At 36.9% G+C, this 22,790-nt stretch overlaps 1 protein-coding gene across 4 annotated transcripts in view; it reads right to left on the bottom strand.

The window, feature by feature from the left end:
• LOC101747074 (uncharacterized) overlaps positions 1–22,790 on the bottom strand; it is a 118,323-nt gene that overhangs the window by 19,397 nt on the left and 76,136 nt on the right. For 2 of the 4 annotated variants that reach the window (XM_038010874.2, XM_038010878.2), the window contains exons 3-14: positions 17,859–17,981; positions 17,454–17,579; positions 17,112–17,232; positions 16,727–16,857; positions 15,267–16,270; positions 14,660–14,889; positions 13,720–13,896; positions 12,998–13,161; positions 12,159–12,314; positions 10,130–10,423; positions 9,515–9,642; positions 8,739–8,874 (exon numbers count right to left, since the gene is read on the bottom strand). In XM_038010874.2, the coding sequence (XP_037866802.1) occupies positions 8,739–8,874; positions 9,515–9,642; positions 10,130–10,423; positions 12,159–12,314; positions 12,998–13,161; positions 13,720–13,896; positions 14,660–14,889; positions 15,267–16,270; positions 16,727–16,857; positions 17,112–17,232; positions 17,454–17,579; positions 17,859–17,948 (2,757 nt within the window). In that variant the 5' untranslated portion in view covers positions 17,949–17,981. The remainder of the gene's footprint in view (positions 1–8,738; positions 8,875–9,514; positions 9,643–10,129; positions 10,424–12,158; positions 12,315–12,997; positions 13,162–13,719; positions 13,897–14,659; positions 14,890–15,266; positions 16,271–16,726; positions 16,858–17,111; positions 17,233–17,453; positions 17,580–17,858; positions 17,982–22,790) is intronic. The other 2 variants (XM_038010875.2, XM_038010877.2) reach the window with 2 other exon arrangements.

Below are 22,790 nucleotides of genomic sequence, written 5' to 3'. Positions count from 1 at the left end.
AGATGTCGTTCCGAAGAGTTTTGTGACTGCCAATGGAATACAAAATCAATAATTCGTTTTTCTGATTTACCAATAATTGTCCAAAAGTCAGATTGCCGGCTTTGATAATAGTCGACTCAAGTGTGAATGTAAGATAGACGTGTTGAATTATGTCACTTAAAATTTCAAAGACGTACAATACATATGTCTGAACAAGAACTATAAATATTTGACAAACATTCATGTGCAATTTCCTTAGTCAAATGTCATTTTACGTAATGTTTTGCAACAACCGTTCTTGGTACATCCGTTGTTCATACTAAGCACTCGCTTAAAGATAAAAATAAGAGTTGAAATTGAACAATACTAACTAAAGAAATATGCTAAAAATTGCAAATAAGGTGCGGTTTTAATGTGACGTAAGCCGCTTCTCAAACTATGTGATTAATACGTAATATAACAAAGGTTACATAACGTGTGAGACCAAAAAACGAAGTAATTTGAATATGTCATTATGACATATTTCTATGAGTAGTTGCAATTAGACTATTGTTCTCGATTTTTTTATATAATATCGTTTTTAAGTGGGTGGATGAGCTTATGGACCACTTTGTGTGTAGTGTTTACAGGAGCCTGTAGACATTTACAACATAAAGGCCACCCATCTTGAAACTTGAAGTCTAAAGTCTCAGTTCTATACACCGGGAGCCCCATCCTGCATTACTGCTTCACAGGTGAAATAAGTATATATATATAGTAACGAATATTTTTGTATAGCTAACGATTGAATTTTAAGTGGCTGGATTAGTTCTTCTGTCTATCTCTTCTTATCTTTCTATTTAGTCTTTAATAGTGAAAACCGCATTAAAGTGGGTAGCCTGGTACAGAATAAGTAAGCGGAGAAATAGACAATGACTTTTTCACAGTATTTCGATACTAATATGTTGTTTTTGATAATATTTGAGTAAAGAGTTCTCCACATGCGTCTTGCTAGTCATTAAATTTCACAAGCAGTTAATCTGCATTATGCGAAGCAACAGTAACGTCTGTGTGTAAATTCTCAGTTTTCGCTCGTTCTCAGCATATTATTTTTGGGGTTAAATATATACAGAGATTGCACTTGTCGTACTGTTGTGCAATATTCCAGTAAAATTTGCATTTATGTAAACAACGCTTTAATATTTATCACGTAATGAAAATCGAATCACTTGTGCTGTAGCTGTAGGTTTTTTTTATCCTACCTATGCTGACAGCTGAGAGCTCACGGGGCTCAAGCCGGAGTGTTGATAACACTGGCCCTAGCAAGAGCAATGCTTCGCAGAATCTACCACCGGATCGGAAACGCGACCCACTGAGAAGATCCAGATCCGGCGAGAAACTCAGTGGGCTGTGTCTGTGGGTTCGCGTTAGGTACGAGAGTATAAAATCTTCAGTCATTAATATCTAACCTTTGTTAGTAATAGGTGGCGTTTTTGTTAACATACCATTTATTCATATTATGTAAATTAAATATACAATAATGAAGCTACAGGTAAATAATGAGATGCGTTACGTGACATCATTGATGTTCGAAGGCCGACGTTGTAATTGTGACCCCGAGCGGTAATTAAACATTAAACAGGTTCTTATAATTGTTTTAAACTTTCGCGCCTATATACAACATACACTATTATTTAGCGAGTTCTTATGACGATAGTTTCTGATATTTCAGCGTTGTCGAAAGGTAAAGTTTGATTACATGTGAAAATCGTTGTAGAAACCTTTAAATAATGGTATGTGAAATTCTCTTTTAAGCAAATCAACTATAAAATTATTTAAAATTCATATTCCATTCAATGATGTAGGGTTTTGTAAAAATAATATTTATTTTCAATTCTTAAACACAACACGCATTGTATTGTTATCGATAAATTTACAAAATTGTGTTTCATTGACACGGGCAATACCAGGCAATACCAAGAGTAACGAACAGTTTAAAATCTAATTAAAATAAAGAGATAACGCTTTGACGATTTGACTTATAGCTCGTTGCCTCCAATGAACACTACTCTAACTCAAAATTTTGAAATTTTCGTTTTTCACACAAATCGCTTTACTATGCTAAAAGTATTACAATTAATCATTATTGATGGGGTTCGAAGCAAGAGTAAATCAGCTAGTTACACAAAAAAAACCATAAATATATCTGCAATAATAAAGATTTTATCAACTTTTTTCGTTTAAACGCTCCTCCTGTAAATCTACGAATTTGGAGTTAGCATAGTGTTCATTGGAGGCATCGAGCTGATATACTAAAAATGCCATTGCCAAATATTATCTTCCCCGTTCATAGGGACTCCTTTGCGATGGCAATCGCTTCAAGTATTTCCTCAGAGCATTCCGCTCGGAACATTTATGAAAATATCAAAGAAAGCATCGGTAGCCGTTTAAATATCAGACAAAACACCGATTAGATGCTTGTTTTACCAATTAACTTATTTTTAACAGATTTATATATGTTTAGACATATATATATATATTTGAATGTCTAGTTGTATTCGTAATATATTTGAATGTATACGCACTGTCACAAATAGAGATGGAGAAGCCTCGCAAAACCCGCGACCAATAAATAAGACGATAACCATGACCACTGCGCCAGGAATGTACCACTGAGGAAGAAGGAGGATTGTATTCGACTATTATTGTTACAACGTCAACTATAAAAACGGAGAACGTACGAATAGCCGTTGCGATTACGTACAAAATTCTTTCTTGGTACTTGTAAATTTATGATATACTAGCGACCCGCCCTCGCTTCGCTTCGGAAACATTAAATTTTATTATTAATAGCTGAGTCTCGCGACGTTACCTGCGGTTATTGTCGTACCGTGAGTGACGCCACGGGGCGAAGCTAGTCTAAAAAAAGTAGCCTAAGTTACTTTTTATATCATCAGTTACCTACCAGTGCAAGTCTCGCCAAATTCGGTCCAGCCGTTCCAGAGATTGGCCGGAACAAACAGACAAACAGACAAAAATTGTAAAAAATGTTATTTTGGTGTATACGATACATACGCATATACATATATTCATACGCATGTAGTAAAAAGCGGTTATTTCAATATTACAGACACTCCAATTTTATTTATATGTAGATTTGGGACAAGCTTTTCGGTAGATGCTTCGTCTGGGTACGATTCGTGATGTGACGGGATAAAAGATAACCTAAAAAATTCTTTAGCGGGTTTCAAATTCTTATACAGAGTTTTTGCAAAATCGGTTCAGTGATTTGAGCGCGAAAACCTAACAGACGGACAGCTATATGTATCTTCAAATCTCGATTTCTGTTTTTTTGTAACGTCAAATTTTAATAATACCTACAACTATATTACGAATATATTCCGTACCGTAGTTTCGGAGCTGTGCGTAAACAAACAAACCGACACACAATGGCTACTTATATTCTATTAATCTTCATAGGTTATATACCGTTTTTCTATTTAATTACTTTTGTTCAATTTCATATGTATAGATGATGATAATCAAGAAAGGCAGACAGAAAGCAAATAGATGCAATTAATTCTTATTTTCTAATTTTCAGTACTCCTTAAGTAATTTATAATTAATAATTTAATATTCACTGCCAAGAATAACACGACTTTCTGTCTGTTTATATCGATAGCTATTTTCAAATGTCAGTCGTTTGATAGGAATTAGAATGTATATTTTTTTGTTACTTGTAGTGTAGTGTCTTCTAAAAAGCAAGTGAGTCATACATGGAATTAATAAGATTTAAGACAAGATACATTGTGTAATAAGTTTACGTAAAATAATAATTACTAGCAAATAGTTCGTCTTGACTTTCTCGTTTTTAATTACGATTTTAAATTATGATGTGATTCGAATGTGTTGGGTAATTATATTAAAATTAAAAAGTAAGTAAAGATTTAAGCATTGAACACTATCATTTGAACAATGAAACAATTGTATGAAAAAAATCAAATGTGTTTAATAATTAGCATAGTAATGAAAATGAACATAAAGACAGGCAGACGTTGGAGGTTACTCGACTGTGTAATGTAAACGATTCTCGCATTTGTTTGTAGAGATTTAAAAAAAAAACTTATTTAACACTAGCTGACCCGGCAGACTTCGTAGTGCCTCAATCGATAAATAAAAAATGAATCAAGGGGACACATCAAAGGAAAAACAAAATTGTTTGTTTTTATATAATTCCGAGATTTTTTATATTTTCTCACCTTTTAAACCTACCCTGGACTTCTACGAATAATTCAAGACCAAAATTAGCCAAATCGGTCCAGCCGTTCACGAGTTTTAGCGAGACTAACGAACAGCAGTACATTTTTATATAATAATATATAGAGGTATAGATAAATTAAACGACTAACGAATGAGTGTAAGCGGATAATTTTGGATGGATCTAAAATTTTGTACTCAATTCCTGAGATGGTTCTGAACTATGGAATTATGAAATGATTCTGGTCAGAGCAATTGAAGTATTTTTATGTTATTTGTAATATGGATGGCCGGTTCGAAAGTTGTATGTTTTAGATAAAGAAGATACATATTGTCTTTGCATGGGAATCAGAAACGATTAAAAAAACCAAAATCGTTTTTGATTTTTCAGAATTATCGAGTAACAAACATAAAATCGAAATCACTTACATATATGTTTCTATTAAGTTTGGGTTAATTTCGATCGAAATAAAGTTACCAAAAATATTTCGAAGCCAAGCGAGTTGACTTAAAATTTGAGGAACTAATAATACTAATTTTTAAAAACATTTGCACGGTTTAATTATGAATATTAATTTGTACATAGTTACACCGATGTTGCTACTATCGTACTTATCGTATTCGCCGAAGGAAAAAAAACTTGGAGATTGAAAATAAACACAACATTCAACTGTGAAAATGTCAGCGATTATATAAAAATATAATTAAATTTAAACTGACCGTACAGCATTAAACAGGATACTGGCGTCAGCACGTGCACTTGTCCGCGAGTCGACAGGTGACCGGCACGTGTGGCGAGCTAGACTCTGCGGCACACATCCCTACTCCCGCGCACACGGTATCTCCGGTTGCACTGATGCGACTGCGTCATTCGCGAAACACCTGCCCTCTTGTTGTTAGGTCTCCTTCGGAGGCGCTCGGGCAGCTGTTAGCAAATCCCACCCCTCCTGGCTGAGCCTTTGCTCGCCCACCTGTCCTGGTAAAACCGGTGAGGCCTCCGGGCCACCAGTAATATCTCATTCATAAAAAAAAGATGCGACTGCGATTTACGATGCGAAATAATCTAATGGGAGTTCCAAACGCATCGTGTGTGGTTTTGTTGACATAATTCAATTATTTAAACATTTGCATAATCAAATCTGCAAGTCGATTTAAAAATCTGATGCAAGTTCTTCAAAATGGAAACAAAAATCAACAAAAATATAGTCAACTTAACAAGTAAATATTCTTTTCCGTTAACATTACTGTAAATTATACGTTACATTGCGGCCTAAGAAACGGAGACATTTTGTTTATATTTTTTTGTCAGTATGTTTATGGTTGACAAAATGAGTTTGTCGCATCAATACAAAAGTGCATTAAGGCAAAGTTAAATCAATTTGTTTATTTTGTTGATGCTTTTATGTTGTTATCATTTACAAGCGCGTGTTTACAAATTGCTCGCACTAGTAACGAAACGTATATTTTGCGTATAATCAAAAAAAATGGATAAATAAAAATCCTGAAACATAATAATTGATGCCCGTGTTTTATATGAACTTCCATTAAATTTTTTGTTTGTATTTAGATCACTGATTAATAAAATAATTATAAAGGTAGCCATTAAATCATTTGATTATCGTTTTCTTTTCTTACTTCTTCATTAAGGCAGTGGTTCTCAAATTTATTTAGTTTACATGAAAGTGAATATTTTCGAAAACGGATTTTTTTTATTGCCCTTATAGGCAGACTAGTATGCGGCCTACCTGATGGTGAGTGGTTACCGTCCCCCGCGGACTTCAGCAATGCAAGGGGCAGAGCCAAGCCGCTGCCTACCGTAAATGTAAAAATGGATGGAATGAAACCGAAAAATGTGATCTACTACTCTAATACTACTCTTTGCCCGAAACAGGTTTGTGGACAAAAATTGCAGTCTTTAATCTCTGAGCTATAAAATCGCATGTCCTATCAATCGATAAATGCTCATATCTTGTCTCTCGTTTGTTATTACAATTTTTAACATGCTTTTATTAGTTTCTTTGAATTTTGCAGAAATTTTGAATGCTATTTTCAAGGACCTCAAGATATTCGATTAAGATGAAAATTGCACACGCATCAAGTACATACCGTTAATAATAATTTTAAAAACTTTGCTCTCTAACCAGTATCAACAGGATAAAAAAAAGATAAAATTAATTATTCGTTCGGTTTGCTATTTAAGAGTGTTTTTGTTTGTTTTTGAACTATCTAATTTATGTATACATATATATTATTCATTTAGTATTCATATATATATTTTAAATGACCAAATGAGCTGCTGGAAGTGGAACCATGGTAGCCTCTTTGATCGGCTAGGACGAGTTTATAAAATTTCTCACGTTTGATCTTTTGGGCGTTCGTCCAAGTCGCAGAAGCTCCGTGAAGTTGTAAAACAGTTAACGTGTTTCGTGTGAAGCTCGATTTGTGATCGCGCATGTTAATACGCACAATGAGCGATGTCCCGAGCATCATAACCAGATCCAATGTTTTCGGTAGAATGTTTCATTCAGTAAAGAGGCAGTCAGTTTTTAAAAAAATATTTAGTAATCTTCTAAACGGTAACTGTCTCTTTTTTTGGGTCGATCTTTAATCTTATTATATCACTGTTTAGCCATCCTTTCCCTAATGGTTTATGGTCCAGCGGTATTGTGAACACCCAGAGTGCGACACTCAGGTCACAATTAGATTTTCAAAATTTTTGACTCTTATGGTTCTAAAATTTACTCGAAAGAAATACATCGAATCTTTTTGAGTCTAAGTGTCCTTAATGTTTTTCCCTGTGTGTTTCCGATACCTATAACACTGGACTTATTAGAGGTATTGGTTGTGGACTGATATTTATTTCGTGTGTACTTAACAAACTTTATATTAAGTCTTCAAGTGCTTACCATTTTTGTAACACGTTACTAGTGTATTAATTAATATATCGAGATATAACCGTATCTGTTCATGAAACATAGTAATCCCGAATAATACGAAGCGGATCTTAGCTAGCATTCTGCATAAGACCGTCTATTGTATTGTATGCACTCGCGATTCAGTTATCAGATCGATTCGCAATGATTAATCGATTGAACAAGCACGATTTGAATAGCTGAATGCTAACACTCTAAAGAGGTTTAATGACTCCTTGAATAGCTGTGAAGTGAATAACATTAGCATTATGTAAGCACATAATACGGATACGCTTTTATTAAAAAGCTTTAGACGCGTTCCCACACCGATGACGACCGGAAATATTTTAATCTTAAACTGAAGTAAAATTTACATAGCAATTGACATGGCATAAACTTAACTAAAACTACAAACGCGATTTTAATCAAAACCTGTTGAGTAGTTCAGCGGCTCTCAACCATCGACACATCGGTGTGTTGCAAGTTATCAAGTAGTGCGTCGCGATATTTATAAATACTATATTTTTATCTAAGGAGACCGGCGGAAATCGCATCGTCTATAGGGTAAATATGTAACTGTTTACTAAATGTTAACTGTCAATTACGTTTAATAGATTAATGATTCGTTGCAATTATTGAAATTTATGCATGTAAGTATGTTACGGTATCGCGATTTCTGAGTTCTTTAGTACGTCGTCGAGTAAAAAAGGTTGAGGGTCACTGGACTAGTTTATGTTGAAAATCTATTAATAAAAGATAGCAGCCGATAGTTCTAGAAGGTCGTATATAATCTTCGGCTGCTACTATAGATAAACAAACTAAGGATCATTATAGTTCCGAACATTGAAACATTGTTCCCACGCCATTTTGTCATAATTATTGTCTGTCCTTTAAAAGATTTATATCTATGACAAGCGACCTTCGAACAATGCTTCCTTATTCGTTCGTAACTGTAACTTAAAATCTATGCCGCATTTTTTGGAAAATTTATTTAATTTATTTTTTCTAGTTTTTTTATGTAAATATATTCAAAAGTTTATAATTCCATCTAAAATTCACTACAATGACGCAAGTTCAAAACAAAAACTATACAGTGCTTTTATAAAGGGTTGTGTTCAAATTAGGTGAGCGATAATTTTTTGTCTCATGTTAGTTAAAACAAATGGTTGTAACAACATGGACACAGAAGCATAGTGTAATTAGTTCTAAAACAAAACAGATGAGCTAATACATGATCGATGGTGTCAAGATTGTTGATTTAGTTATGTGCAAACAGATTACGCCTTTTTTGTTGCTGTCGAAAGCTCTCAAACTTATCACTATGGTAAGTTTTTACTCATGTGCGGAACGGTGATGGAAATGGCACCAGTTCATTTAAAGTCAAGTGTGACGTGCTTGCCATAAATGGGTGATATTTTTAAAAACTAAGGGCTAGGAATCGAGTTGAATATGGCTCTGTAGGCTCTATATGAGACAAAAACAACCTGACATTGTTATTACATTAAAATAATAGAATTTCTCGCTAAATTAGGAGTCCCCACTTACCTTAACGATCGTAAAAAATACCTACCTAGACCAAAACGACATTATAAAAATAACTTATGTACTCACAGTGGTTGGTTCGACTCTAGCTGGGAGGGCGCGTGCTACCCCGGGCGACGCAGATCTTTCTCGTTCTCGCATCTCGCCGCCGAGCCCCCCGCGGGCTGCCCTGGCCGCTGCTTCCATGCAACCACTAGATTTACTCCTGTTGGAGGGAAACCATTATAAAGCAACTCTTTTAGTCTGTGGTATTGGAGTTTAATTAGTTAATAAATGGGGGATTTAAAGGGAGCTCATGGGAGCTTATGGGCTTCAGTAACCACGCAGCATCTGGCTATGAGCTCGTCGTATACAGAAGACCAAAGTTTCATAATGTACCAGCTACCTAATTGTATTTTTTTTCCTACCTATGCTGATAGCCTTGAGAGGCTATTTCATCTTCTCCTTGACGTGTAGGTGAGCTCACGGGGTTCAAAGCAGGAGTGTTGTTAACACTGGCCCTAGCAAGAGCAGTGCTTCGCAGAGTCTACCACCAGATCGGAAACGCGACCCACTCAGAAGATCCGGAGAGAAACTCATTGGGCTGTCTCTATGGGTTAATTCGCTCGTCGAGCCCTTCGTCGTAAACGACGGGTTCGACGAGGACGGTAACCGGTGCTTGTGGTGCCTAAAAGCACCGTTAAGGAATCGGGCGGATCCGTAATGACGTGCTTGGGGCGACATCGACTGTTTACCATTCGGTCTACGGGATCGGGTATGCTAATTGTATGCGGTAACGCGATGCGTAATGCGAAGTTAGGGCGTAGACAAATACCTGCCTACAGCTACATGCAAATAGTTCTCACCTCACAGGTCTTGCAATAGGTCCAATCATAGATAGAGGCTGTTCGGCGGCTGGTGGTGGAGGTAGGTACATGACGTGACCGCCCCACGAGAGGTATGAAGCACCAGGTCTCCAAGGTGATATATCGCCCTAAAGAAATGAACCTTTATGAAATACATTTTAATCTCTCATTTATTTACGTCATTTGTCTCTATCTCAATTCTCATGGTAACATATAACCGACACAATAAAATAAACCAACAAACATATGCATGCTCACATTACACCTGACCACCGAAACTCAAGATAGAAACAGAAAGGAAGTATAGAAGTAGTAGGTATGAGGCTTATTTTCTTTTTCTTTTTTTTCCCTACCTATGCTGTTAGCCTTGAGAGGTTATTTCAGCTTCACCCTAACGTGTGTAGGTGAAGCTCACGCGGCTCAAATCGGAGTGTTGCTAACACTGAGTCTAGCAAGAGCAGTGCTTCGCAGAATCTACCACCGGATCGGAAACGTGACCCACTGAGGACTGCTATTTATAATATTTAATTTAATAGTGACTCCTAATAGTTCTTCATATATACTTTAATATTTCTTCAGCAGTAACTGAGCTATGTCTAAGCTCGATGCGTATACCTTTTCTGATGGTGGCGATGACTCCTCCTTGATGTCCTCTTCTCCGGAACCTTTAGCTTTCATCGGTGGCTGATACAACAAAGGATTTGACAGTGAATTCGGTGCCGATTTCGTCAAGAACCAATTCTGTTCAGGTTCTTCTAGCATGGGTTCGTGCTCTAAATCGAATCTTCTCGAACCTAAAGCCGCTCCTAAGGCCCCCGTGACCGACTTCCTGAACTTTTGGAGGCTATTGAACCCCTGCTGGATCTGTTTGCCCTGGAAGCATTCGTAGAAACACGACATCGCTTTAAACTAGGGGGATGTTAGTTAAGTTCTAGGCTTTGGACTGACGAGGAAAAAGGTTGATTGGTTTTCTTTAAAATGAATAGTCGTTGTACAGAGTCCGGCCATTAATGCTGTTACATTTGAATTTAGAAGTTGTATTGTTTTTGTATTTGTTAAATGTTATAGTACAATAAATTAATAATAGTGTAGGACAATAAAGAGCAACGATTGCTATGATCGAATTACACAAAGCAGTTATGGAGCCACGTCCCATAAAATAAATCCTTTATATTTAAATAATTCTACTGTACGTGTGTGTCACTGAACCTCCTAAACGGCTGGACCGATTTGAATAAATTTTTTTGTTGCGTTTCAGTGACGCCCTGGATGGTTTAGATTCACAAATCAGCCCGGCAGATGGCGCTGCAGTCGGTTATTTATCTATACTGCAACTAAGCAGCTGGATCGAATTGAATGAATTTTTGTGTATGCATTATATATCTATAGTCATATAGTTCTATATATATCATGATATATTATATGATGATATATCATGACATATTATAATTTGAAAAAAAAGTTGTTATTCTGCTTTGTGTAAATGTTTTTTACTCTTGGTATTTTAATATAAGCGCCCTCAATACCAATAATGTACAGCTGAAGTACAGGTAAGTAAATACAGCAGCTTATTTGTTTACTTAATATAAAAATCTCAGTTTCTAATTCATCAACCTTTCTTCCCCGTCAGATGTAACGGGAGGTTAGGTGAGTTATTAGTTTGTTAGTCACAATTTATTTTTAAGTTGTTATAGAAAGTTTATTGCCAATTTCATAATGTTCAGGTGTTTTGTTACAATACGGAGTGCATTCTGTGCCATTGTCTGTAATTTCATTTGCAACACAAACTTATATGATGTTTTGTTTATCAATGTTGAAAAACATAATGAGACCGTTATTTTTAATGAATATGATACGGTAAAAAAAAGTTATGGTGTGAAAATTTAAAATAGTGGTCATTTCTATTGAATACCATTTTTTGTGGTTATATTTATAACTTTTCAGTGTTTTGTTTCAGTTATTTTGTCAACATCATTATAAATACTGGTTATTATTACTAGTGGTAGACTTAAGGGCTGGGTATTATTTCTGCTTCGAAGCAGACTTGTGTTTCACTTTGAAGAGTTAGTATAGCTGTTATACAATGCAGTTGAGATTTCAACTTCGTGGTAGTGTCGGTATTCATGTGGTGATGAGTGACTCCGTGCTGCTAAGAGGAGGAGGCTATGAGGTCTTTCACACATCTAGCGAAAAAAATTATTTAAACCACTAAAACCAATGTCTCAATTATAACCTATATATTAAAAAAAATATGCACATTCTAAGTCAATTATATTCGTACATTGTAGGTGATTACCATTACTATTTAAATTAGATTACATGCCAACAACCTTGTTTTGTTTACCCACTACCACACAAAATTTTGTCAAAACGATGGGGACACCTGACACCAATCACAGACCACAATAGATATAAAAGAGTGCTTTCCTTAAAACTATATCTAATTGTTGTTTTTCTACACAATCTTTGACCTAATTGACTGACATAAAAATCTTGAAAAATAATAGCTCTTAAATGTAATATCACTTTCTTTGGATTGTAATTTTTGAAGTATCTTTAGTCAATCAGGTCTCAGACTCAACACCGATATTGTAACAAATCCACCGTCAACCACATAACGTCCCGTCTAGCTAGTGCGACTGACCGTGACATGCGAGTCCCTTGGGAGGGAGAGGCTGAAGGGCTGAGTGCCGAGACGGTACGTGGAGGGAGCGTCCGGGACAGCCTCTGGAGGACCACCCTCGGAACTGCTCTCGCCCAGGTCCTGCTGAGGAGTCCAAGCAGGGACAGCTTCTGTGTTCTATGTAGTAAACCAATACACAATATCAAGCATTTTTTGTATAATTTCAATTTAAGTTGTGGCATAATATTTTTTTTAAATATATTTTTTTGTGTCACGAAATTTGAATGAGTAAGTTTTTATGAAGTGATATTTCATGATTGCTTCTCTCTCTCTGTGCTTTGAAGTTCTATGAGGAGTGTTCTATACATCTATTTTAGGATATCTCAGCATCTCCTTTGGATAACAGTAACCCTCGCCATTGGAACACAGGCACAAAGGTTGAGTACTACACTACTATGGAAAGAGCTTCCGTAGGTATTTGCTCCTCTGTGACCTGTCCTTGTAAAACGGACATGACCTATTAGTCAAAAAACTACTTAAATTCAAGTTTTTTACTGGTGGTAGGACCTCTTGTGAGTCTGCGCTGGTAGGTACCACCACCCTGCCTGTTTCTGCCGTGAAGCAGTAATGCGTTTCGGTTTGAAGGGCGGGGCAGCCGTTGTAACTATACTTGAGACCTTAGAACTTATATCTCAAGGTGGGAGGCGCATTTACGTCGTAGATGTCTATGGGCTCCAGTAATCACTTAACACCAAGTGGGCTGTGATCTCGTCCAACCATCTAAGCAATAAAAAAAAAAGTAAGACTGCCACGTTTGTTTTTGATATTAATCAAAATATACGAGGATTTTCAACACTTACATGATGTCTAGGAGGGGAATCCATTCTTCTATCTATATGTCCGTGGTCACCAGATATCCCAGAATCACCGGATTTATCCCCGGAGGGCTCAGACCGGGGGGAGGACTCTGCAGACACATCCACGGCCATTTTCGTCTCAATCGCCAGAGACACTGGTTGTGATTCTGAAACAATGCGTGAAACAATTTATTTAATGTGGACGTCGGGATTATATGATGCGTCAGCTTTCACATGTTGGGGCTGCAACTGCCGCTCATCATAGTAATGTTTTTTTCAGTCACACAATCACATAGCTTGAGGGCTAGGATATATTAAATGACTCTAATGCAGTTAAAGCTTAAACCACCCCATCCTTAAAGGCCAATTCGTGCTGCCAATTAAACCTGAGCAACTTTTTAACGGAATCGTGTAGGTTGTTATATTTTCAGCTTTGTTTGATTTAAAATATGCTAATGAATGATGCTGAGATATCATAATATCTTGTACTTTGGGTTCCGCAGAACCTATATCGATCCTGTAACTAATATTAGTTTATTCTTTACGGGCATTACTCCGGCTAATCTTGGTAACATTAGGCCTTGGATTAGCTAGAATTTAACTTATTGTTAGTGAATTCAGAACACAAAGTGAAGGTACGAATATGAGGCCATAGTAATCGTGTACGATCATCTTATGATCAATGACCAATGCAAAAGTTGGTTCATATTTAAAAAACAACGCACCGGCGGCAAAATGAGTGTCCAAACTGGCTAGTTGTTTCCAGGCAGCGGCAGGCGAGAACCTGGGCATCGTCGGCTGTTTCTTTGGTAGCGTTGGGCGCAGTCTTACCGCGATACCTAATGACCCATCTGATCCGTCACCTTCAGAGCCGTTGGAGGATAATGCTGATTCTGATGATACTGTGAAAATAGTAATACTGAATTATAAACTGATGGAAGAAGGTATTGTAAGATAAGTCAGGTAGATGCCGCCATTTTGCATATTTTTAACGTCAACAAGAACTGACTGTCCTTACACAAATACAATTGAGATGTCGACCTTACGTCTTAAGATGGGTGACGGCATTGACGCATGATGTCTATGGGTTCCGAAACCCACTTTACATCAGGTAATCCATAAGCCCCTTCACCCATGTACGAAATTATAAAAATAAATAAAGTCGTTGCTTTGTTGATCTCGTTTGATTACTAATTAAAAATCCACAATAAAAACAGTAAAACAGAAAATATGGAGCTTGTCCATTATAGCCGATGTAGTGTTTATTCAAAATAAAAATACAATTCGGTAAGGAATTTGTGAATTAAAGTATTAATGTAAGTCCGACCGTAAAATTCAAGATAAACATTTAAAGTTTTCGATGTGAATGGAAATGCTCTATCCCTTTCTTAGAACGGGAGCTAAATCCAATTTGTATCGTACTCTTGAATGTTAGAATTGATGTAAAAAACAACACTCTGTATGCCTAACAAATTAAAACACATATCCTTTATTTCTGAACAAATTTAAGTTTTTCTTTTCGTTAATAGCAATAATTTATGCTTAAGATTGTTCGAAGCAACCAAAGTTATTAAACGATCTAATTGGCCAGACTCAAAGACAGATAGGGCATATGTGACGCATATTATTATGAAACTCTAGCCTATTTTATTCATAAAAACTTACAATTTTTTATAATTTTACGATCATCCTTTAACTGGGATTTGAACTTGTCTATTTCGGCGTCTTCATCGCGATAGTTAAACAGCTTCTGTTCGATGAGGTGGAAGTCTGCAAACTCTTCGATTATCGGGCTGCCCAGCCCTGGGAAGTCTTTTAGGTTGTCTTTTTTTTCCGTCTTCTTGTTCTCAATCATTCCGAAGTAGAACTGCTTTGATGGCGCGTGTGGCTTGTCTCTGGAATATCATTAGTTGCAGAGACGATTAAAAAACTTTTAGAATACATTACAATACTTGACGTAAAGAAGATTAAACTAACTTCAACCCATTGAATATAGTCCCATCCTATAGGGCGCTACAATGAACGATTCGCCTACCGTTTTCAATTCCTATCGACCGGTTGCGAAAAGATCTGGTAGTGTAAGATAAAGCAGTTAGTATATTTACATTAGTAAATTCATCTTATAAGATAGATTTGATTTGGGAATCCTCCTTTTTATGAACTAATAGTAAAGTAAAGCTACAATACTATTATTGTATACGCAGATGCAAGACAAAACACTATCTTCATGCTTAATGCGACATAATGATCTATAATATCATGAAATACTTACTTTTCAGATTTATTTTGATTAGCTGCATCAGTCTTTCGTGTCGGAGAATGCTCTGGGGTCGACTCTTTTCCCGAAGCTTGTCCTCTATCAGGAAGGCCTTTGCCATTAAATTTACCGACACCAATATGGTTACTGTTCACTTTGGGTTTAATCTCATTTCTGGTCAGAGGTCTTCTACTTATTTTCGAATCTATATTTTTGTTATTAAGACTAGATTCTTTGACTTTGTTAGATGGTAGTTCTTTCTGTTTGTTGACCGATTTCTCAATATGACTAGCTTTAATATCGTTATTATTTCTATTGCTTATGTCGTTCCTAATTCTACTGGTTGCTTTTTTAAGTTCAGCTTGAAATTCATCTTTTTCTTCATTATTTTTTACTAATAGTGAAGGAAGAGATTTTCTCAGTGGTTGGTTTCTTTGTGACAGTGGACTCAATTGACTTTTGAGTTGTTCCCCGATAGCTTTCATTCTCATTTCGTGCAAAGCTTTAGGTGATTCGTTATCTGTTTCGTTCGTTAGGATGGTTTCATCAAAAGTCTTTTCTCTTCTAAGAACTGGTACATCATTTTCATCTTTTGTAAACCTTTCTGAGTGTCGAAAGTTCCTGCTTAAGAGCGGAGTTTTCCAGGCTTCGTTGTGTTCATTGGTCTTGGATGTCTTCGCTCTGCATCCACTCACCCTGTCTATTCTGGGTTTCTTGTAATCTTGTCTAATTTGGAGTAATCGTTCCTCTCTCTTCAGAGAAGCAGAGGTCTGGAGCATATCCCTATTGTCAGGATATTTAAAGTGAGGCTCTTTGTCTTTATGAGGTGACTTGTATCGTCTTTCAAATTGGTTGTCACTCAAGTCTAATGACTTATATTCGTTGATTCTATAATTTAGGTTACTATCTAGGCCGTTAAGCTTTTTGGTTTCGCTTCTCGTTTTAAATAATCTTAATTTTCTTTGAGGTTCCGCTCTCACGTTTACGTCACTCGAGTCCGGTGAAGAACCTTCGAAATGCTACAAATTGAATAATTAGTTTTAGATTCTTGAATCACAGATGACACGAAGAGTAATTAGCAAACTTAAAATTTATTAGAAACAACCTAACGTCATAGAATTCTTTAGTAACTTGATATAAGTCACTGATCACTGTTACAAACAGTAAAATACAAGTAGAGCTAGTACCTACAAGTAGTTACAGTTTATGAAGACTGATTGAAATTAAAATTTGTTCTTTTTAAACCTTCGATTACTTGGATGCTGCACTTTATTTCTAGTGTAGTAATTAATTATTGATGATCTAAATAAAACTCAATCGAATTCGCAATCCCTGGATATTTTGTGCTAACTCAGTTTAAATCTTGTATATAATCTCACAGATACTGTACCATTCACTGATAAAACCACAACTTATTGTCGCTACAGGTAAAAAGTAGTGGGTGGTAAATTTTATCTAATAGTAATGAGACTTACATCAGTGTTAGGAGGTGGGGGTGCTCGGTATTTCTTTTTGAAATGTTTATTGTTGTTGTTCTTTGATTTTTGTTGCTCTTCCTCTATTCGGAGATCAGGTTCTGATCCGAATCTTTTATTTAGACTTGTACCTGAAATATTTAGTTCATGATTTTCATCCAACGCCAGTAATTGTGTCAAGCACTTGATTTGATTATTTATCGTGAAAACTAATTGATTTTGCTTAAAATACAATTTTTAGTAAAAAATTATAATCAATTGAAAAGTTATTCACTTTTGATTGTGTGACGATCACTTAAATTAAAGCAAAATCTAAAATGGAGAATCGAAGAATAAACTTTATCGTCGAATCAATGAGATTTTTTAATGAGAAAAAAATGGATACCGTCATTCTGTCGTAAGTCCAAATTTGTGTGTGACCGGTGGAGTGGATCTCGTTCCCTGGATCGAAGTTCATTCCCGTCTCCACCAGTCCCAGTGGATCGAGACCGATATACACCTGTGTGCTGGAACATGCACGACATTACATACATAGGTGTGCGCATTTGTGGAAAACTTTGAATGGCGCGTTATAAACTTGAAATATCATTTTTTATTATCTTAGATGGAAATAGATAACCGGCTTTCAAACTGTAACGCTTCGCAGTGGGAACAGTTAGAGCGGTAGTAAAATCTGGTCTGGCTCATAGTGTACCACATGGTTTATTTCATACACTGTATTACTAACCTTGCTTGCGTCATGAGGATGCATCAGGGAGAGAGGTCTCCGACCGCTGATGGTTCCTCCTGAATGCAGTATAGCTCCATTGTCAGTACTTCGGAGACAAGCTAGCTGCGGAGGGGCCGGCAACACCTGCGTATTTTTAATACTTACACTACAAAAAATCTTAAAAGGAATAAAGCCATTATTAAATTTAAAGCACATAACATTTTTTGAGGTTATCCCGATTCGTGGACATGATTAAAAATAACTTAATGCGTGACCGCTTTTTTTTCTTATTTATAATTCAGTTTCCACATCAGCAGACGCATTTGTTCTGTTCCTGACATCGGGTAAATTGGCATTTACAATTTTGAATTTTATCTCTAACTTTGATAGCATGCAGTTTTTTTCCTCAATAGTAACCGTTACCTTAGGAGCATGTCTAGGCGGCTCGTGCGGGAGTGTATTGGAGCGACGCGCATGGAGGGTCGCGTGTGGAGCGCTACCCGCCTGCCCCATGCCGCCTGTGGACTGCTATACCGTGTACTGCATCTGTAATAGAGAAAATCCTTATTAACTTACTTAAATAACAGCATCAAAAAGAAAAAAAAAAATGGAGGAGACCGCCCCCGACGAAGAAAGAAGACAAGAAGGAAGAATGAAGAGAAGAAGGAAGAAAAATAATCCCACCCACCATCAACTCAGGCCCAACTGACTCAATCCCGCCGCTCATCACCCCGCATGCTTCAATAGGCAGGGAGTCACAAGCCCGAGCAGAGGGGTTTTCCCGAGGCCCGTCCCACGCCCCTGTAAGGGGACGCGACGACCCAATAGTAGTAGTAATACTAGAATTTGAGACTTCGAAACTTGTGATTTGTATCGTTCCATTATTTGTGGTTTGGAGATTATTTTATTGTTCTTTGTAGGCAGATGACCATACTGGCCAACTGGTGGTAAGTTGTTACCGTCGCTAAAGGACGTCAAGCAATGCCAGAACCGATCTTCTGACTATCCTGAGTAGCCCCCACAAACCAGGTTTGAATAAAGACACGTAATAACGCTCTGGAAACACCGAGGAGCGGAGTTCATTCTAAAGCTGGATGGAACGTTGGGGAAATGATATCTGAAAACGCACTGTGGTGGAACGCAGTGGTTCTAGGTAGTGTGGATGAACTCTGCTGCGGTAACGGGCGAGGCGATGCTAAAAACTAGATTATGGGATAATCTAAAACAACTTTTAGAGATCTGTTTGAAATTAACCCGTTTTCTGTATCCGACTCTCGAATAAATCCTTCCATAATATTTCCTGGACGCGCTATGGTATCTTTCTCTTACGAGGTTTACAATATTCTTCAGTAGACTTTAGCTCGGTATTGCAAACGTATTAAACAACGCCAAAAAAGCCGTTATACATCAGTTTAGATTTCAATTGAATTCTCGAGAAGCGTAGCGGTGTTCACGTTGTGATATCTATGTTCTGGCGATTAGCTTTTGTACCGGCGCAAGCCTGAACATTACGTCAGCAGCTCACTTAAACAACACTCACAAATGTTTGGCACAGTTTGTGCCAATTTCTCAAGACACATTACTCGTTTATCATCTTTGATTCGCTATCAAGAAATTTTCTAAGCTACGAATAGTGTGATATTATTTCCGATGAACTAAATATCATAACTGCACTTGAACACAACGTACGACTCACAACAAATGAAGTCATTACGACAAACCCGATCTCCGGATTATCGACAAAACCAATATTTCATAAAGTTTCTAAAATGAAAAGCATTAATCCTTAAAACCTATACGCAACGAGCACCCATAAAAATATTCCTGCCCACAAATTCGTCTTAAAGGTAATTATTTCCAATGAGCCGAGATTAACTTTCTCCGGGTCTGGCCGCGGGCGGAGCCTGGTCTATCATTTCTCACGGAATGATTAGGGATACCGTCGTCGTGGGCGGCGGGCGGCCTTAATTTGTTCAGGCCCTACGAACAGGTCACTATAATATCTATAATTCTTATGTAAGTTTCGTAACCCGTTCAATGTTTTGGTGAAGGTATAGTGTATAGATGTTATGAAGCATTTGGACGGAATATCAGAGGAATATACTAAAATCTTTTTAAAACTTACTAAATATATATATTTTTTCAATGGTATTTGATCTGGTGGTAGGACCTCTTGTGAGTCCACACGGGTAGGTACATGCCATTTCTGCAGTGAAGCAGTAATGCGTTTCGGTTTGAAGAGTGGGGCAGCCGTTGTAACTATATTGAGACCTTATAACTTAAATCTCAAGGTCGGTGTCGAATTTACGTTGTAGATGTCTGTGTAACCACTTAACAACCAGATGGGCTATGAGCTCGTCCACCAACCATAACAATATCGAGAGTCGAAACACACTAAATAAATACGAAAATTCATTAGCAATTTATTAGCGACAACGATTAGAAACGTGAAGAACGAAAGTAGAGGATTGAGAGGCGACAGTGAAACTGCGACCGGCCGCTTCGTACAGGATGTTATTACTGCAGCGGCACGTGAAAACTTGGAAATGAATGACGGATAAATGCTTTTCATGTCCGCTTTGATAGATTCTCAGGGTTGTCCAATTAATGGACGGTAAAATAATTATAAATAAATAAAAAGCCTTATATTTCTTGCATTTAAAAAAAAAAGTGACATTACAAAACTTATACAAATTGTTAATAAAACATTAATAATAATATATACTAATTAATTAATTGGTAAAATAATTAATGAACCTTAAATTGTCGTTTACGATAAAATGTATTTTTACTGCACTAGCTAAGCGAAGGTTTGAAGCCGACCTAGGGTTACGTAATAACTTATTCGGTTTTTGTGGTTTTTACAATTTAAACTATTTTTACCATTTAATCTCGCCGTTCTTAAGTCGTGTTTGAATCAGAGTAATAAACGCGGGTTAAGTGTTTACCAGAAGAGACAGCTCAATGCGAGTACCATAACTATCTATGAAATATTAAGTCGTAGTGACCTTGACTATTTAATATTGTATTATTATATTTTTAAGTGTTTAATAGCAATAATTTGCTAAATAAAACAATATTTGAGAATAAACAAAAATAAAGCACATTTAATTTAGTGAGTGTGGCAGCCCTGTACATCATATTGAAGGCAAAAGTGCACGTTGCACAGTGAATGCGGTGTGCGGGTTAGGAACCCACTTTCTTTATGGAAATCTTCGCATCCTCCTCGAAGGCCAGTTAATGAGGTGTGCAGAGAAACATAAGAGAAACATATGAAAGTGGCGTTTTAAATGATTTTAAAGGAAACAAACAACAATTATAGTTATGTTGATTTTTTATTCAATAACGTGAATTAATGGAATGTGAGATCGGAGTTTATAGTGGGTTGATTAGCCTAGAAACCGGTTTTTTAGGAATGCCTCTCAAAGGTAAATTTAGACAAAAAATATACAACTAGAAAGTGTTTTAAAAACGAATACTTAATCTAATACCCAAGTGGAAAGATGATAGCGAAAGATGCAAAACGGAATGTTGAAATTAGAAATGATCATTAGCTGATAAAGGCACCTACCAACCTATGGACCTGCTAACAGGCTAACTTACAGGAACTTGTAGTCGAGAGGAGAAGGAGAAGCGACATAAATTGTTTACAACTATGCAATGGCTTTACGACTAGGCAATGCTATTCAGGGGTCAATAATACCCGTCCATGGAAAGTAGGCCAATTCATTTTGGTTTTGGGCATGAATGAAAATATGCCGTACTTTAGAGATAATCACGAGAGATTCGCCTGGGACCTAGACACTCTTGTGGTCCCACCTTCCCATCCTATCAACAATTCGTTTTGGCCGTTCTGTTCCGGGCTACTCTGTAATCAAAGGGCAGATTACCGATTATGATTTACGAGAGTACACGCCACACGCTCAGACGCAGTTTATAACGATTAGTGAACGGTGTATGGGGTAATTTATGGTGTCGAGATCACGGGGCTGGCATGGAGCGGGAAACGGCGGGCTTGGGTTAACGAGATATGATTAAAAACCATCCTCATAGTTTACCTCATACGTTTTCTCGACGTTTCGTATTTCTCTTGAAGGGATTAACGTCGTGTGTCTATTGTGGATCTAGCTAGTTCCTCTATCTCATAATAACGCTAAAATAAAAAAGCGACTGATTTGTTTATGGGATCTGGTACAAGGTATATCCTAGAATTGACCGCAGTGCATCAAACAAAGCGCTGGAGAAAATTATAGAGCCATCTTGCTTTTTAGACATCCTTTACATTAATTATTGCTTTCCTTTAAGTGCTCAGGGTAAAACTATTTTCAATCTCATCTGCGACTCGTCAAAGCTTCAAGATAGGCGAAATTGAGAAGTGTTTTGAGTAAATAACATAATATAACAAGGTTTCTGTTAGGTCTACCATGATTTATCTAGATAGAGTGATGTCTGAGGATCTTAACGAGATCCATCTCTACTCTGGCCTCTACTCCTATCCCATTATGCATTGGCAGTAGACTCAATCATGTTGATATTCTATTCTTAGTTCTTATCTTACGGACCCGTTGCATACTTCATTCCGGCTCGAAGAATGAGAAAACCGTGGTACCAGTGAATCCTTCTATCTTATATAGGTTGGACAGGGCATCCAAGTGGTAGTCCTTAACTAAAATTAACCTGACAGTTGTACAATGAGCTCCTCTGTTTAACTAAGCTTATTTAAAAAGCCATTGAATATTACAAGAACATCCTGTAGCTGTGCACTGTAGAAATAAACAGCAAATACTAGGAATCGGATAATTTCAACACATAGTAATTTTCAATAAAGTAACGATTGTATCGAGATGGGTTAGCGCACGTCGCAATTATCGGCTTGCGATCAAACGGTACACGCACGAATAATCACTGTTGCCACTTACTGTTACCTTAATGCAGACGTAAGGCACGTAGGTCTGGTACTTACATAACGAATTTCAATGCATTATATCGATAGAATTTTCTATACGCGGCTTTTTTTGTTTTTATTAATGTACTGTACCAAAATTGGCTACTATCTCCTAGCTATTAGCTCAATAAGGCTAATAGTAATTTTAATTTAACGTAAGATAATATTTTAACGAATGCCACTAAGAATAAAGTCCATTGACTTTACTTAGTGTCTAATAAGGCTAAACACTTTGATCATGTGTTCTTTAATTACGTCACTATCACTGTAACACTATTTCGAATTAACACTACACACTTTATACTGGTGGTAGAACCTCTTGTGAGTCCGCTCGGGTAGGTACCACCACCCCTCCTGTTTCTGCCGTGAAGCAGTAATGCGTTTCGGTTTGAAGGGTGGGGCAGCCGTCG

The sequence above is a fragment of the Bombyx mori genome, chromosome 5, assembly GCF_030269925.1.
Source record: "Bombyx mori chromosome 5, ASM3026992v2".
Lineage (NCBI taxonomy): Eukaryota > Metazoa > Arthropoda > Insecta > Lepidoptera > Bombycidae > Bombyx > Bombyx mori.
Note: the sequence above shows the minus strand (reverse complement) of the source record. Positions and strands in the feature narration are given on the sequence as shown.